The sequence below is a fragment of the Leptopilina boulardi genome, unplaced genomic scaffold (genome assembly GCF_019393585.1).
Source record: "Leptopilina boulardi isolate dan_hultmark-lab unplaced genomic scaffold, ZJU_Lbou_2.1 LbouV2_330, whole genome shotgun sequence".
Classification (NCBI taxonomy): Eukaryota; Metazoa; Arthropoda; class Insecta; order Hymenoptera; family Figitidae; genus Leptopilina; species Leptopilina boulardi.
In genome coordinates, this window is record NW_026137897.1 from 1891833 (window position 1) to 1910197 (window position 18365).

Sequence of the window (18365 nt, forward strand, 5' to 3'; positions counted from 1 at the left end):
TATTTGGAAATAATAACACGTATAAGAAAAAAAAAATAGGAAAATTATATCAAATAAATTAACACTTTATCTAACAATTGAAAATTGGCTTATACACTCTCTAAATCCGAATTAGTAAAAATGTTTACTAATTTAAATTAGTGACTCACTTTTTGCTTTAGAATTAGTTAAGTTTTACTAATTGTTCGTAAAAATTACTCATTGTTAGTAACAGTTACTAATTGTTAGTAAAAGTTACTAATAATTAGTAAAATTTTACTAATTGAGAAGCAAAAAGTGAGTCACTAACTCAAATTAGTAAACTTTTTTACTGATTCAGATTTAGAGAAGAGAAATGGTATATTTATCTCCGAGCCTACTAACTCATTTATTTGTTGCAAATATATTTCATTTCATTGAAATAAAAAATTTATTTGAGCAAAAGAAAAATTCATTTCTGACAAATAAAATTTTTATTTACGCCAAATAATAAGTTAGTAGGCTCTGAGACAAATATACGTTTATTTAACTCAAATATATTTTATTTGGTTCAAATAAATCATTTCTCTGGGTGTAAAGAATATATGATAAAATATCTGATTATATAGAGGTTAAATGTGAATATATTACTGAAAAAAGAAATTTATTTGATTCAAATACTCAATTTCTTGACTATTATCAAATAAACTCTCTAAATTTAAATTAGTGAAAAGTGAACTACTAATTCACAATAGTAATAATTTTTAGTAAAATATTACTATTTGATTTAGTAGTTTTAATTTTTTTTTACTAAAGTTTTAGTAAAAAATGACTAAAAATTCTTACTAATTTAAATTACACTGAAAAAAAAATTTATTTGATTCAAATACCGGTGTATTTGGTTATTATCAAATAAATAATTACTTGAATCAAATATTTCAGTATTTGAAGCAAATATCATTTATTTGATTCAAATAAGAAATATTTGATTCAAGGAAATATTTATTTGATAATAACCAAATACACCGGTATTTGAATCAAATAAATTTTTTTTTCAGTATACTAGCTCACTTTTCACTAATTCAGATTTAGAGAGAATATTTACTTGAACCAAATAATTTTTATTTGAATTAAATAAATTTTATTTAAACCAATAATTTCTGTATTTGAAAGAAATATCATTTAATTGATTCAAATAATAATTATTTGATACAATTAAATATTTATTTGATACGAGTAAATATTTATTTGATACAATTAAATATTTATTTGATAATAGGGAAATAATCGAGTATTTGAATCAAATAAATTTCTTTTTATAGATGTTAATTTGTTTGGAATTTTAGAATAATAGTAAAAATGGTCATTATTTTTTTTTTTTTATATAAATCCACATTTTATTTTTAAAATCATTAAGGGACCATTGAAATTAGTACTGTTTAAGGTTGTAAATTTTTTTTTCTGACAATAATGAGTATTTAAAACTATAATATACCATGGAATATTAAAAAATTATTAATTCATTAATAATTTTTTTTAAATAAAACTCGAAATTTTTAAAAAATAAAAATTTAAACTTCCATCAAAATTTCTATTATTTAATTCAAATTTATTTTATCATTGATATACACCCAGAGAAAAGATTTCTTTATTTTAAAGAAACAAATTTCTTCAATTTAAAGAAACTAATTTCTTTGACTTGTTTCCTTTCATTCAAAATTTTTCTTTAAATGAAAGAAATTTGTGCGCATTATATCAAAGAAATACTAACATTAATATATAGGGTTAAAGAAACAATTATTTGAATTAAATAAAAAATTTCTTTTAAACGAAGATAATTTTTTTCTTGAATCAAAGATAATTTGTTTGAAACAAATAAATTTTCTTATATCAAAGAAAAATTAGGCAAAAGAAATCTTTTTTTTTGTATGTAGAGTCATACATTTAAATTATTGCTTCAAACACATTTTTTGATTAATTCAACATAAATAATATATTTAATTCAAACATAAATTTTGAAAATTTTAATAATTATAAATAAACTGAAAAAATTAAATTCTAATTTTAAGAATATCTTTTTTGGCGCCTATTTAAGAATATCTCCCATGCATTGTATTCTTAAAGTTCGAATATAATATTCTTAAAATAATCATTTCTTCAATTCAGAACTTTTTCCTTTTTATCTGTAGAATATTTAAGAATTGTTTCTAAGAATTTTGTATTCTAATTTTAAGAATAAAATGCATGGGAAATATTCTTAGGGAGCGTTCAAAAATTACGTAACATTTTTTGGGGGAGGGGGGGCAAGCACTTTGTTACGGACAGCAGAAAAAATGGGGGAGAGGGGGGGTCAAAATTAAAAAAAAAACGTTACGTAATTTGTGAACGCTCCCTTAAATAGGCGCCAAGATATTCTTAAAAGAATTCAATTTTTTCAATGATAACTATTTTAATTTTAATTAATACGTTTATCAATCGAAATGCAGACCTCCAGAAAAAAATAATTAACATTTAAACAATTAAAATAATATTATTAATTGTACTTTCCAAAAGAATGAATATTAATTTTAAAGAGAAAAATGAAAAAACAAATAAAAAGTAACTTTTACTATACTTTAAAAGTAAAACCGGAGCAGTCCGCAGTTTCTGCGCATTACTAGCAATTTTTACTTCAAAAATAGTAAAAATTATTCCGAAAAAGTAAATTTTACTATTGCTGGAGTAAAAATTGACATAGAACGTGGCGCCATCTGCCTGTCTCATTTTTTATGCGTATCAAATTGAGTATAAATTTTGTACTCAATTTGAGATTAGGTTATTTCTGTCTACTTTTTTTTTATACCTATTTGGAGTATTTCTCACACTTACCCTTATCTAAAAAGTATTTCTAATTAAAATAAAAATAAATTTTTCGATCTGGATGGCAAAAAAAAACATTTAATTTTTTTGTTAAATGCAGTAAATTGGAGAAAAGCAGAAAGAGAAAGAAAGCGCGCGCGCAAAGCAAGTTAGATATATACGAAAAAGCGAGAAGAACATTTTGAGAAAGAGGACAACATCATTTTTAGTCGATGGAAAGAGAAAGAGAGAGAGATAAAAATGTAGATGTAGAAAAAAAAAGGAAAAAAAAAAAGAGAGAAAGAAAAAGATAGAGGGATGGCTCGTCGGGTGGCAGAATGGCCTCAACTGGACAGTACCAGAATGACTGGACTACCTACCTACTTTTATATCGCTCGGGAAATAATGGGATTCCCATCATGAAGTGGATTTCCCTCGGGAGAGTTGGACATCGATGCACGCGTCAAGAGATCCTACGAATGTCCAACATCCTGATACCTAGTACCTATCGGTCTCACGTCCATCTCCTACTACTACTATATATATACCCATATAGAACGTTCAAACCCTCGTTTCACCTGTCCTATACCCGTTACACTCGTTTTCGTCGTATCAAAGTATCAACTTCCTATTATCCCTTTCATTTGAACGCGTGCCTTTTATACACGCCTGCGAATGCAATTTTTGATATTTTATCAAAATCCATTTTGACATAATATCAAATTCAAAAAATTGTTTTTAACAAGAAATAAAAATATTATTAAAATTAATTTTTTTTTTTTAAAGGATAGAAAAAGAGCCTCGGCAAGCCCCATGCCAAAAATTCCCCTTTTTCGTACCTCGAATTTTGAAACTTTTTTTATGCCAAATGGTTACATATGATGACCCAATAATCCCTGCAAAATTTCAAGATGAGTATGTGCCCCCTTTCCGAAATACAGGGGGTCAAAGGGGGCCATGTCCAAAATTAGAATATGCAATATAATCGAATAATAATGTTAAAAAAAACCAGACCAAATGGTTCCCTTAAGATTTTCGTCTGCTGATTACGAATCTAAAGTCCGTTTTTAAAAATTCAAAATGGCGGATCCAATATGGCGGACGACATTTTTACAAATCGATCCAATTGACGTGAAAATCGTTACTCGGGGGTTTTTGGGGTCTCTGATTACGAATATGATGTCCGTTTTTAAAAATTCAAAATGGCGGATCCAATATGGCGGACGACATTTTTGAAAATCGATCCAATTGACTTGAAATCGATTTTCAAAAATGTCGTCCGCCATATGTTTACTAATTTGAATTACCGACTCACTTTTTGCTTCTGAATTAGTAAAATTTTACTAATTATTAGTAACTTTTACTAACAATTAGTAAAATTTAACTAATTCAGAAGCAAAAAGTGAGTCACTAATTCAAATTAGTAAACATTTTTACTAATTCAGATTTAGAGAGCAATTTAATTGACTCGAATAATTTTTATTTGATATAATAAACTTTATTTGAACCAATAATATTATCAAAAAAAAAAATATATTTACTTGAAACAAATAATTTTTATTTGAATTAAATAAACTATATTTGATGCACAAATTTATAACATTATCACAGTAAATATTTCCGTGAAATAAATAATTTTTATTTAAAATAAATATTTAATTATTAATTATAATTATTAAATTAATAAAACCAATAATTTCTGTAACATTATCAAAATAAATATATTTTCTTGAAACAAATACAATTTAATTGACTAAAATAATAATTATTAAACCAAATATTTACTTAATAATATTGGCAATCGATTTATTTGAATCAAATAAAGGGGAAAATTAAATAATTAATTTAATTAAAAATAAGGGGAAATTAATATGGAATAATATATTGTAAAACTTAAAAAATGTACAAAGAAATCAATTTTATCACCAAATCTTATTTAATTTCATTATTGAAATATTTAGTTATAAAAAAAATTATTTTGATATAAAATTTGTTGTTAAATAATTTTAATTTGTGTTTTTTTTCTGTATTCAAAATTAATAATTAATAAATATAATCTTTGTTCAATTTGTATAAACACAATTTTGTTATTTGTAACATTTCCAAAAATTTTGTTTGTTAAAGTTCGTAAACGATATTTTTTTTAAATTATATAATAACTGGATTTTTCAAAATTTAATAAAATTAATTTTAATTATAGAGATATATTTGATGATAAAACTTTTAATATAATAAAAAAATAAATAAAAAGTAAATTTATTTTCTTAGATTTCGAATTAAATATAACTGTATGTTTAATTGTTCGAACTATATTTCGATACAATTTTTAACACCGAATCAACATGTAAATAATATTTTTATTTTTATTAATTAAATTAATTTTCATAATTTTTATAATTTTAATAATAAAAATTAAATTCCATATTATCAAATTGTAAATAATATATTATATTATAAATTATAATTATAATTATATAAATAAATTGTAAATAAATAATAAATTGTTATAAATTTATAAATAAATTGCAATTATATAAATAATTACAATTTAATAGTTTGTATTAAATTATTAATATTTTTATAATTAAATTAATTATTAAAAATTTTTTAAATATTAATAAAAATAGAAAAAAAATTTAATAATTTAAAAAATTTATATATTTATAAATATATATAAATTATAAATGGTATTATAAATTATAAATTTTTTTGAAGTATAAATTCGAAAATAAACGAATTCAATTACTTTTTTTAATTATTTATAATTATTATATTATTATAAATATTTTTTTTAATTATATATTTAAAAATTTGTGTCAACAGAAAAAAAAATTCAGTCTTAAATAATATAATCTAAATGTTAATTCAATATCCTAATAATTATTTATAAAAAAATCATTTGAAATAATACTAAATAGTAAATAATAATTTAATTATAATTAAATATAATAAATTATTATGATTATAATTATGTATAGATCATAATTTTAATTTAATTAACAATTTCATTTGTCTTCTTGATAAATGATCATTTAAATTGAAAATAAAAATGTTCGATTTTTGAAAGAAACATAATTATCAATAAATACAATATAAACACAATAAATATATACACATATAACATAAATATTTGCAGAATAATAAATATTTCAAATAATTCTTAATATAGAATAAAAACTCACCAATAAAAAAATTTTCCCAATACCATTTTTTGTTGCTTTACTCTCTATTTGTTATTTTTAAATTGTTCCATCTTACAATGTTTTTAAAACACTTTTTTGGTTTTTTTAATCTAAACCTGAAAAAATATGAAAATTATAATAAAATGGATATTATAAAAATAAAATAAAAGAAAATAAAAAAAATTGTGAAATCAAAATAATAATTTTAATTAATTAAATAAATAAAATCGTAACAATAAAACGAAATACAAATGCAAAAATGTAAAGTTTTGAAATAATAATTAATTATTAATTATTAACATTAATTCTTAGTATTAATTAATTATTGGTTTTTAAATTACTAATATTAAAATTATAATTATTAGTAATATACGTATAATTACATTATAATTATATTATAATTTATTATAAAATTATTATGAATTTAGATTCAAAATTGCATTGAATTTTTTTTTTAAACAATAAAATTTAAAAATTCTTAAGAATTTTTTTTTTATAAAACGATTTTTGTTGTAAAATTACTCAAATATTACAAATATAATGTTAGAAATTATATTTTATATTAAATAATTATTTTAAAAAACATAATCTGTAAAAAATAATTATATTAATATTTATTATAAAATTATTATATTATTATTTATTAATCAGGGTATGTACTAAAAATCTGAATTAAAATTCCAGAACTTTCCAGGACTTTCCAGGACAAATTTTTTTTTTTAAGGACATTAAATTGGATGACCTTAAGGGATAAAAAAAAATTTTTAGTTTAACTATTGTTTTGAGAAATTTAATTAAAAAACAATTTTAATAAATATTACAGAAATATAACAGAAAAAATTCAAGGACAAAAACTAAAATTCCAGGACTTCCAGAACTAGTAGACACCATGTTAATTATTATAATTTCATTCAAATTTATAATTCAATTGCGTTTATAAAATTTTTTATAATTTACAATTTTTTTAATAAAATATTTTACGAATAGATTTTTGATATAAAATACCCCAAGTGTTATAAATAAAACTAGAAATTATTTTTCATATTTTATAATTGAAAAAAAAATGAATATAATTAAAAAATAATTAAATTAATAATTTACAAATAATTAATTAAATTATAATTTGTGTTTTCATAAAATTTTTGATATAAAATACCCCAAGTATTATAATTAAAACTCGGAATTGTTTTTTAAATTTTATAATTGAAAAAAATTACAATATTTCAAAAATAATTTTATTCTTTTTTTTATTATAAAATTATTAATTTCGAATTATAATTTCTTTTTGTAAAATTTTATAATTTATAACTTTTTTTATAGAATTTTTTTTTTTTTACTTAAAATGTCCTAAGTGTTATAAACACTATAAATTATTTTTTATAATCGAAAAATAATTTTTATATTTATTTATTTATTTATTAAAAAATAATGATATTAAATTTTGTTATCATATTATTAATGTCAAATTATAATTTATGTTTCTATAAAATTTTTGATATAAAATACCCCAAGTATTATAATTAACACTCGGAATTATTTTTTATATTTTATAATTAAAAAAAATTAATATATTTCAAAAATAATTCTATTCGTTTTTTATTATAAAATTATTAATTTCGAATTATAATTTCGTTTTGTAAAATTTTATAATTTATAATTTTTTTTTTTATATAAAATGCCCCAAGTGTTATAAATAACATTAGAAATTAATTTTTTATTTAATTGAAAAAAATTAATATTAATTATAATAATATGGAAAAAAAGGAATCTTCAAATAATAATCAAATTATTTTAGGGAGATATAATTATTAATGGCGCCATGTCAAGAATAAAAAAAAATCAATAAAACATTGTCTGCCTATCAAATGTTCTTAGAAATCAAAAAGCTTTCAAATTAATACTATTTTTGGTATAGCTATTAATTTTTTTTTGCCACATCATTAGATGCCCTTTTTAATAAATTGCTGAAAAAAATAATATAAATTTATGATAAAAGAAATCGAGACAAAAGAAAAAGACTTGCAACTTGCAAGACAAAAATGACCTTGACCTACTTTTTCCCAAGTCCCGCCAAATGAAAAAAAAAAAAAAAAAAAAAAAAAAAAAAAAATGGTGCACAAATTGACGCTATATTCTTAATTTCGATGAGAAATATAATTAATTCATATTTCTTATATACCGATATTCATCAGATTTGTCATTATTCATGGGATTATAAGAAGATGCTGGAAAAAACCAAGCACGCTGAACACAAAAATATAACGCCAAAAATTGATGGATGCTTGCAAGCACAATTTACCTGATTTTCCAAATCCCCTTTGACAAAAGTGTGGCACACTCATCAAAAAAGATTTTGTAAATCATTTCAATTATTTATCGCTTGCAATATCCCTTATTTGAAAATATTTAACGATTTTAATAAAACATGGGACAATTTTATTTAAAAGAAAAAGATGTAAAATTGCAACAATATCGACAAAAAAAATGGCGACAAGAAAAATTTTCACAAGTATAAAATCATAAAATTATCAATTATTATAAGATAATTAATGTTTTTCTCACCTATCCATTGCTTCATTTCATTCACGGGACTCGTGCGGCTACTAATCAAAAACTACTTCTTTAAATAATAATGAATACTATTAAAAATTCACTAATTAATATTCAATTAACGAACTTTTTCAACAATCGATGAAAATGCCAATGGAACAATGAGGAACGAGGAAGATGAGGAAGAATGCGGAAACGGAAACCGCAAAATTTAAGAAGTAGAATTGACCACCAGCGCCGCCAGTGGTTGAAAATTTTGAAAATTATTAGCGCCAAATTTAAAATTCTAAATTTAGAAAAACAAAATATAATTCGTTTATTAATAATTATAAAATGATAATAATGTTATAAAAATTGAAAAAAACAAATTTAAAATGTTAATTAATTTACTGATAAATGTTACATACAAATGATAATAGAGAAAGTTCTGGACAAATTTATATTTATCGACAATTCTCGTATTATGGTAAAGTAGATTTACCGGTAAATAATATCCGACATTTTCCATGTGTTGCATTTTTGAGTTACTTATTTTTTATTTATTTTATTATTAAGTGAATAATAGTTATTAATGAATAGTGTTTTATAATTTACATTCTAATTCAAAAAAAAAATTGTGGTTAATTAACGTTTTATGAGAATTTACGGTAAATTTTCATTGTATAGAAAAGTGAGGTTAGATTTGTGATTTATTTTATTGAAAAAAAATGTTCAGTGAATAAATTAATAAAATAATATTGTTTATAAGTGAAAAATAACAATTATTAAAAAACCATGTCATCACTCTGGAAATTTACTTCACAATTACAAATTGTTCGCAGTATTCTTCAACCAAAGTGAGTAAAATTCAATATTTATCTTAACAAATTTTTTATTTATTTAAAAAAAGGAATTTACTGTTATTTATTATTATTATTATTACTAAATTATTGTTTGCATAATAAAAATAACAATGATATTTTCCTCCTGTAATTAGAAATAAATTTTGCAGTATTGTTAATTTTTATTTCAATTATTGAATTTATTAATTAATTGTTAATTATTAAATTTAATTTTAAATTTTTTTAGATTCAATTTAACAGAAATAACGCAAAGAGAATTGAAAAGACTCAATCATCCACCGAGAAAACGTTTATCGCCATGGTTAAAAACACCGGAACCACCGTTAAATGATATTCTTCAGGAAAATATTTCAGAAGATAATAAAGAATTTATTCAAGAAATTTTAAATGATATGTATTCAGAAAATAATAAAAATTATTCATCTCCACTTAAAATTGAACCTATTGAACCAAACACTGAATGGACAAAATATTCTCGACGTTGTGGATTACTTGCGAAAAAAATTGGTTCTTATCCAATGTGGACCAAGGATGGCAAACAAATTAGAACAACTCTTTTACAGGTTTATTTTTTTATTTTATTTGATTTGTTTTTTTTTGTTTTTTTGCATTAAAAAATGTTTTTTTTATTTAAATTTCAGGTTGTTGATAATCAAGTTATTAAATATACTCCACCTGAAACTTTTGTTCCAAAAATAGGAAAACCAAAAATTCAAGTTAAAAAACCACTTGGTTGCATTATTGTTGGTGCTATTTCTTGTGATCCACAATTTGTAAGTTTATTTTTGGGAAAAATTAATATCAAAATTTTATTTATAAAAAGAATTTTTAAATTTAAATAAATATTTTAAAATTAATAATATTTCTACTATGGAATTTTCAATTATTATTGTTGAAAAATTAAAATTATTTTTTAAATCATTTTTTTTAATTCACTTTTAAAAATGGAAATATTTTATTCGTAATTCTATTTTTTTTTCGCTAGGAAATCCTTTTTATTTTTTGTATATTGAATTTCTATTGTAATAATAGAAAAAAATTTAATTTTCTTTTTTAGTTGACAGAAGGTTACAGTAATTTATTTCAAACATCTGGTGTGATGCCTAAAAAAGCAATGGGAAGATTTATGGTAACTCCAGACGCAGCATTAGAACCAGGAACACCTCTATTTGCCACTCATTACAAACCTGGAGATATTGTGGATATTAGAGGAAAAACGTAATTCTTTTATTTTTTTTTTTTTTTTTCATCGAATCGGATAAACAAAAAATTCATTAAATATTGTTGAGCTAATTATTTAAAAGAATTTTTAAATGAAAATAATTCTCCACAATTAAAAAAATCGTAAAATTTTTTCGCAAATCTAAAAAATTATTTTTTAAATCTTTTCTTTTTTTTAATTATTTTTTTTTATTATTTATTTGAACTTTTTTTTAAATTATTATATCATTATGCAAAACTAAATTTTCTATTTATTATTTTCTCTTGTTAATCGATGAAATCCTACTATTTATATTATAAATAATTAATTATTAATAATAATAAAAATTAAATTATTAATAATAATAATTAATTAAAATTTTTTCTGTATTAAAAAAAGGATCGACCGAGGATTTCAGGGCGTTATGAGACGATGGGGTTTTAAAGGTATGCCTGCGAGTCATGGTGTAACTAAAACTCACAGAAGACCGGGTAATATTGGTTCGGGTCGCGAAAGAGGAGTTATACCGGGTACCAAATTACCCGGACATATGGGAAACAGTTATCGTATTGCAAGAGGCGTTCAGGTAAAAAAATTTTTTATTTACTTTATCAAGAATTTTTTAAACAATATTTTTTTTTCTAAATCTTTTCCTTTATACTGAAAATATTCTCAAAAATTCTTTCAAAAAATAGTAAAAATAATTTTTATTTTCAAAATAAATTAAAAAATTATTATTTATAAAAATTAAATTTTTTATATTTATATTATATTATTCTTTAAAATTAAAAACGTTAATTAAAAATTTTTAATTTAAAAATTTAATTTAAAATTTTAATTTAAAAATTTAATTAAAAAAAAATCCTTTTTTAATTTCAATTTTCAGATTGTAAGAATCAACACAAAATATAATATTCTCTTTGTCAAGAGTTCGGGTATACCTGGTGAAATAAATAATATTGTCCAAATTTATGACACTATATTACCAACAAAAAAATATCAAGAATCACCTGCATTTCCAACTTATTTTCCCACTGGCGATGAACCCGAGGATCTTTACGTGGACAATATTCATCATTTCGATGAGCCAACTATCGAATTTGAAGAACAACAAAAGGCGACCAAGTAATTTGTAAATTAGTCACTAAAAGAAAAAAAAAAAAATCTTTATAAATAAAATAGATCAGTTAAAATAAAATGCAAATAAAAAAAATTATTCAACAAAATATTAAAAATTTGTGTTCTGTTGAGAAAAATCAGTACAAAATAATTTGTTTTTACTAATATTAATTGTTATGTATTTTTAATCGAGAACTAAATTAAATGTTAAGTATTAAAAATTGAAATTTAAACATTTCTTTAAATATTATATATTATATTATTTATTATTTATTATTTATTACTAATTAATAATTAATTATCATTTCGGGTTAATGACAAAAATGGGTTTATTTTAAAAATAAAATAAACTTGCCAATCATTGTCCAAATGTAAGCTACATTTTTTTATTGTTGCTGCTCTTTCTTACAGAACGTTCGTTATTATTTAATTAATTAATTAATTAATTATCACTACTAAAGAGTAGTCAATCGATTTATTTATAGTAGTCAATATTATAAATTTAACATGCCTAAAATATACACGAATTGTTTATAAATGTAACATTCTGAACCAAGACTCGACTCTTCGAATTAGTCAGGGAGCAGCTTGTGCAAAAAAAAAAAAAAATTAATTTTTTTTTTTGGTTTTACTTTCGTATGTTACGTTTATTTTTTTAAATAAGAAAATCTTCTTTTTCTCTCCCTCTTTCTTTCTCTCTAAAGGCATTCAAATATCGACTACAAGTAAAATATCCACCGTTTAGCGAAACGTAATAAGAAAAAAAAAAAGAAAGTTTTTTTTTTCTTTCTTTTTTCGCTTCGCAAATCCTTTGACTCCCAAGTCGAATAATGCTGCCTTGAATTTAATAACTGCAATTCGTACGCATTGCAAAAATATTAGAAAAAAATTATGTAAAAATACACAACAATAAATGCTTTTTCTTTTTTAAAAAAAAGAAAAAAAAACGAAACATAATTTAGTCATTCACAGCAGCATCTTGTTAAGACTTGTTTTTTTTATGATTATACACAAAAAATAAAATGTTGTACAAATCCTTTTTTTTTGGAAGAAAAAACAACAAAAGAACACGATAGATTTTTTTCTGATTAGTCGCTCCTTTTTAATTGTTTCATATTGCTCTCTTTCTTCATTTTTTTTTTTTTCGAAACACAATTGAAGATAGTACGTGTTTTTTTTCATCTTCTCTTTCTTTATCCACTGTTTCACTGACACCTTCGTTTTTTGACCCTTTAAAAAATCCAAGTTCTTGGTTCAATTACTGTGTAGCGACAGTGCCGCGATTTTTTTTTTTTTTTTTCCTTTATTTTGATCGCATTTAGATGTGTGGGAGTCATTGGAAAAAAAGGATAGTATGGAAAAAGGAAGGGATAGGGGGGGTTTGGGGAAGCAGAATGGCTCCGTGATGGAGTTTGTCAAGGGACGGCACAATCCAATTGGAAAAAACACGTAGCCTCTCAGAATTGAAATCCTTCGTTTGAAATTTTTGGCTGAACATCAAATTGATATGATGATTCTCCCACTTGTGGTGCAACGTTCACATCGTCCGCCTGAAAAATAATGAAAATTGTAAAAAAATGTACCCAACATTTCAAAATCTGAAATAATAATAATAGGGAAAATTTCTCTCTCACCTCTTCTGCAAAATATTGTTCAATAATATCGTACGCCAATTTGTAAATATCAACATTCTCATGATTTTGCAATGCTTCAATTTTATCAAGTCCGGAACATTCTTCAATCATATTTGCCAATTGTTCAACTTGGGCACCGGCAAGTTTGAGCATATTATGAATTCCATCGAGTACAACTTGAACGACTTGTGTGTCTTTACACGAGAGAAGATCACAGAAAGGCGAAATAACTCCTTCTTGAATGAGCCGTGATACTTGTTCCCTTGTTCCACTTATCGTCAAATTACTAATTGCCCAAGCAGCCTCCTTTTGCGTTTGGAATTCTCCCTAATAAAAAAAAAAAATATTTTTTTTTTGTTTTTAAGTTTACGGGGAAAAAAAATTGTATAATTTTGTGAATTTTTCCCTTCTCACCTTGGACAAATTACGAATAATGTGTGGCAATAGTCCGGCATCGATAACGGCTTGAACTTGTGTTTGATTACCGGCGGTGATATTCGATAGGAACCAAACGGCTTCTTTACAAATTTTCTCCTTTGGATGTGTCAATAAATTCGTGAAATGTGACAATGCATCACAATTGAGGACAACTTGAGTTTGTTCATCGGTACCAGTTACAATATTACCAACTGCTCTCAATGCAGCGGTTTGCACTTTAACTTCCTTGTGTGATAATAATGGAATTAATCGTGGTACAACGCCACTGTCAATGACCAATTGAATTTGTTCATTACCACCGTCTGTTAAATAACTCAATGCCCAAACAGTATCGACGAGAATCTATCAAAAAAACGAAATCGATGAATATAATTTTAAATTTTGTTGTTAAATTATTTTTAAAAAAATGAAACTCACATTGATATCCGTATGATGAATCAACATATTGAGTGCTGGCAAAATATCCTTAATTGTTTGAACAGGAGGCGGAGGATCTTTGTTTCGACATAAATTAACAATAACCCAAGTGACATTGCGAAGAAAAGTGAGCGGTATATCGGGCTTAATAAATGTAAGCAATGGTTGTACAACACCAAGACTTATTACATAGTCTCGTGGAACTGGACCATCACCAATAATATTTCCTGTGGAATCAAGGAAAATGAAAATTAATATTAAATTAAATCATTCGAAAAAAAATATCTAACGAAGGAAAAAAATTCCCTGATCTAAATAAATAGTGTTACGTAAAAAATAAAATATTTAAGTGAAATAAATAAAATAATTGGTGACGTATAAATATTCTCAATATTTAATTTAAAAGAATTTTTACGGTGTCAAATCTTATAAATTATCAAATTTTTATTTAGTAATTAAGTGTGAAGGCCAACTATTTAATTTGCATTTACTTTGAGAAAAAAATCAAAATTTTGTTGAAATTAAAAGTTACTTTAATTTATTGATAAAAAATTCCAGAAAATTAAAGAAATACTCTTGACTGTTAGACACCCTGAATATATAAAACCTTTCTCAATGTTTCGATTACAGATAAATTAAATATTTTTAGAACTCGAAAAAAAGAATTTCTTTAACTAATTAATTAATTATTTTTGAAAAAAAGAATTATAAAATAAATAAAATGAATATTCATAGAAAAAAATTATTTTTACATCAAATTTTGTAATTAAAAAAAAAAAAAGATCATTACGTTATTGAAAGAAAATAAAAAAACTGCTGTAATCGTAAAATTACGTTTATAAGTAAATTTGGAAAAATAATTAAAATTTATTAATCAATTCAAACTAATGATTTATTTTTTGTTTTTTTTTTTTATGAAATTTGGAATAAATTTGATTAGAAAAAAAAAAAAATTACCTAAAGCCCAAACAGCCTGTTCACATACGTTCTGTTGACTTGAGAGTAAAAGATGTAAAAAGAGAGGGACGGCGCCGGCCGCAACAACTGCCTGCGTTTGAGCAGATGTTCCACTGGCAATATTCGTGAGGGCCCAAGCAGCTTCGAATTGCAAAGACGGGCTAGAAAATTTTTTTGCAATTAGTACCAAATTACGTATATAAAAAAAAAAAAAAAAAAAAAAAAACTTAATAAAAGCCATTAAAATTATTATCAAAATTAATTATGTGTTAAAGAAAAATAAAAATTATTTATTATAAAAAATTGAAAAATTCCAAATTACAGCAATTTAACAATTTAATTATTGTATTGTTTTAATCATTACTAAATATTATAATAATTATATATAATATATATTATATAAATTCAACGAATTTTTTATAAATATCGATGCAATAAAAATATTTTTTTTTCGAAGAATTATAATTACAATTACTTTTGAACATTGAATTTTTTTAAATAATTGAATTTTTGAAGAATTGTAATTGAATATTTTTAAAGTAATTGCGGTTTTGACGAATTGTGGAGTTAATAATTTTTTAAATAACTGTATTTTTGAAGAATTTTTACAACTTTTTTCGAAATTAGCTGCAATTGTTAAGGAATATTTATTACAACTTTTGCAGAAAGTTTAATAAAAATTTTTCAAAAATAATTGAATCTTAATATTTTGTTTTTAAAATAATGTAATTTTTAAAGAAATTTAGTTGAAAATTGGAAAATTATCAGTTTTTTTAAAAGATTTTAATGGTAAATTTTGAAAATAATTGAATTTAATGATGGTTCAAATGAAAATATTGAAAGTAATTGAATTTTCGAAGAATTTTAATTGCAAATTTTAAAACGTATTAAGTTTTTGAATTAAAATTATTAAAGAGCATTTAATTTTTTGCAATTCTTTGAAATTAATTGAATTTTCAAGAATTTTAATTTGAAGTATTTAAAATTCTTTCAATTATTTAAAAATATTATTATTTTAAAGAATAATGGAATTTTAATGGATTTTAATGAAAGTTTTTTAAACAATTGAATTAGAATAATTTGCCTAAACAACTGTGAAAAGTTTTTATCTTAATTATTAAATTATCAATTAATAGACTTAAAAACTATACAATTCGGACAATTTTTTTAAAATTTATTTAAAAATTATAGCATTTAGTCTCGTCAAAATTAGTATTTAAAAAACAGGGTGGCCATTAAAATTTGAAAAATCCAAAATTTTACCAAAAATTTTTAAAAGCAAATATGGTGAAAGATTTTAGATTGCGAATTATCAAAAAATATGTTATAATAAATTTTTGGGAAAATGTTATTCAGTAAAATTATTCACACCGTTTTCTTGGATTTCAAAGTTTACCCTGAAAAAATAGTCAAGACCAAAAAAGTATGAAAGAAGTAAAATGAATGTGGTACTTCGAGGCATGTAAATATTAAAACAAAATTAAATATACGTGCAATAATTCCTTTTTTTTATACCTGTCGTGTTGTTCCAAACAACGAACTAATATTGGCAGAATACCACTCTCTATTAATGGATCAATTGGTGGATTACGATCTGAAGAAAGTAATTTTCTTGCTGATTGTACCGCTTGTAATTGTTCCACTGGATCTGCACTACCAGCTTTCATAACTAATTCCTCCAAATTCATTTTCGACAATTGTTTATCAATATCATCCTCATCTGAAATAGAAAAAAAGAAAAATAATTCACTTAAAAAATTCCAAAAATTAGAAAATAAAAAAAAATAAATTTACCTGTGGAATCTGTCACTGGTACATTTCTTCTCTTCTGAAGTGTTTCATCACGTTTATTTTTTCTAAGTTCAACTGTCACCTCATTTCTTCTTCTTCGCATTTCCTAAAATTCAAAAAATAAATAAATTTTAATCTATCAAAAATCAACATTAAAAAATCCAATTTAAAAAAAAAAAAACATTAAAATTGATTTGAAAAATGTTAATATAGAAAAGCGGAAGAGAGAGAGAGAGAGAGAAAGAGATGATTCATTACTACATGGCATAAATCTAGAACATTTTTTTTTTTTTTTTTTTTTCAATATTTCAAAATCAAAAATAAATAACGAACTAAAATTAGACGACAATTTATTATTTTCTATAAATAAAAATAATTTGAATGAAATAATTTATAAATAATACTCACATCTTGATCCTTGCCTTTGTTCTTGAATACCATCAAGCGATTCTTCTGTGAGTCAGACGCCATTTTTACAATAACCAATCTTCAGAGAGTTCTTAATGTCGATTAATGAGCCGGTAAAAAAAATTCTTTTTTTCAGCAAAATGTCTCAGTTTTCGCTTTTATTATACCCTTTTTATTTCATTAACAGCATTACGTAGCGTGACAAAGTTATTTAAAAAACAATCAATATGCAATATCATGCATAACAAAAACGAGTTTTTTTTTTCCTCCTGATTTTAATATTACTACACTTTGGATGAATCGATCACGTTTTGACGCGTTAAATTTGCTTATTTCACTGGGACAAATTAATTGGTGAAAAGAAATTTGGATAGTATTCGTAATAAATACTATTTTACAATTTTTACTTGAAAAGCCACGTTCAATATATCTTTTTTTTCGTTAAAATCACTTTGAGCAATTCGGACGCATATGGCCGTTTAATATATGAACTCTCTTTACTCTCTACACGAGAACACGAGGCTGAAAATCCCAACCCAACTGCAAACTAATACTGCGCATGCATTGGTTCTAGAGTGAATATTATTTAGAATTCAAGTATGCTTATTGGTTACTGTTGGCGCTTTTTTAATATGACAATTTTCTCAAAATTACCATTTAAACACAATTAATATTATTTATATAAATTTTTAGAATGTTTAAATTTAATAATTTAACTAATTAACACTAAACTGTTCATTTGTTTTTAAAATGGCGACGCAAACTTAAAGGCGGATTCACAATTTGTCCAACTAAAGTTTCGTTTTAAATTCAAAATGCAATTTTATCTTTATTGTGTATTTTTATTATTTTTTTCATATTTATTATTAATTTTGTTTGGATTTATTTATATTTTTTTAATAATTATTTCTAAAATTTGTTATTTGCTCCAGAAGGTGAGTTTTCAAAATTATACTACCCCCCGCGGAAATTTGAAATCGACCAATGAGCAACAGTTATGGAAATTTCCAATGGAAAGTGTCGCAAAAAC

General features: G+C 22.9%; 2 protein-coding genes and 1 long non-coding RNA gene across 3 annotated transcripts in view; 1 reads left to right on the forward strand and 2 right to left on the reverse strand.

Annotated features, from left to right (window-relative positions):
- LOC127285181 (uncharacterized) overlaps positions 1 to 8736 on the reverse strand; it is a 65749-nt gene extending 57013 nt beyond the window's left edge. Inside the window, exons 1-2 of the long non-coding RNA XR_007843569.1 lie at positions 8541 to 8736; positions 5979 to 6094 (exon numbers count right to left, since the gene is read on the reverse strand). This is a non-coding gene — a long non-coding RNA (uncharacterized LOC127285181). The remainder of the gene's footprint in view (positions 1 to 5978; positions 6095 to 8540) is intronic.
- Positions 8737 to 9008: 272 nt separating this feature from the next.
- Positions 9009 to 12834, forward strand: LOC127285175 (39S ribosomal protein L3, mitochondrial). Its single transcript, XM_051311041.1, has 6 exons — positions 9009 to 9364; positions 9597 to 9933; positions 10012 to 10143; positions 10428 to 10588; positions 10971 to 11157; positions 11458 to 12834. The coding sequence occupies exons 1-6, from the start codon at positions 9303 to 9305 to the stop codon at positions 11698 to 11700; spliced, it is 1122 nt and encodes a 373-aa protein (XP_051166998.1). The 5' UTR covers positions 9009 to 9302; the 3' UTR covers positions 11701 to 12834.
- On the reverse strand, positions 12049 to 18005 carry LOC127285174 (importin subunit alpha-4). Its single transcript, XM_051311040.1, has 8 exons — positions 17336 to 18005; positions 16931 to 17033; positions 16652 to 16856; positions 15137 to 15297; positions 14180 to 14406; positions 13739 to 14104; positions 13325 to 13651; positions 12049 to 13240 (listed from the first exon to the last, which is right to left on the reverse strand). Exons 1-8 carry the CDS (start codon positions 17396 to 17398, stop codon positions 13148 to 13150), a joined length of 1545 nt encoding a protein of 514 aa, XP_051166997.1. The 5' UTR covers positions 17399 to 18005; the 3' UTR covers positions 12049 to 13147.
- Positions 18006 to 18365: the final 360 nt, after the last annotated feature.

Coding starts and splice junctions, on each gene's coding strand:
- LOC127285175 (XM_051311041.1), top strand. CDS start 9,303: ATGTCATCACTCTGGAAATTTACTTCACAATTACAAATTGTTCGCAGT. Junction 9,365..9,596: donor CGCAGTATTCTTCAACCAAA/GTGAGTAAAATT, acceptor AAATTTTTTTAG/ATTCAATTTAACAGAAATAA. Junction 9,934..10,011: donor TTAGAACAACTCTTTTACAG/GTTTATTTTTTT, acceptor TTTAAATTTCAG/GTTGTTGATAATCAAGTTAT.
- LOC127285174 (XM_051311040.1), bottom strand. CDS start 17,398: ATGGCGTCTGACTCACAGAAGAATCGCTTGATGGTATTCAAGAACAAA. Junction 14,407..15,136: donor ACAGGCTGTTTGGGCTTTAG/GTAATTTTTTTT, acceptor TTGATTCCACAG/GAAATATTATTGGTGATGGT. Junction 14,105..14,179: donor TTCATCATACGGATATCAAT/GTGAGTTTCATT, acceptor TTTTTTTGATAG/ATTCTCGTCGATACTGTTTG.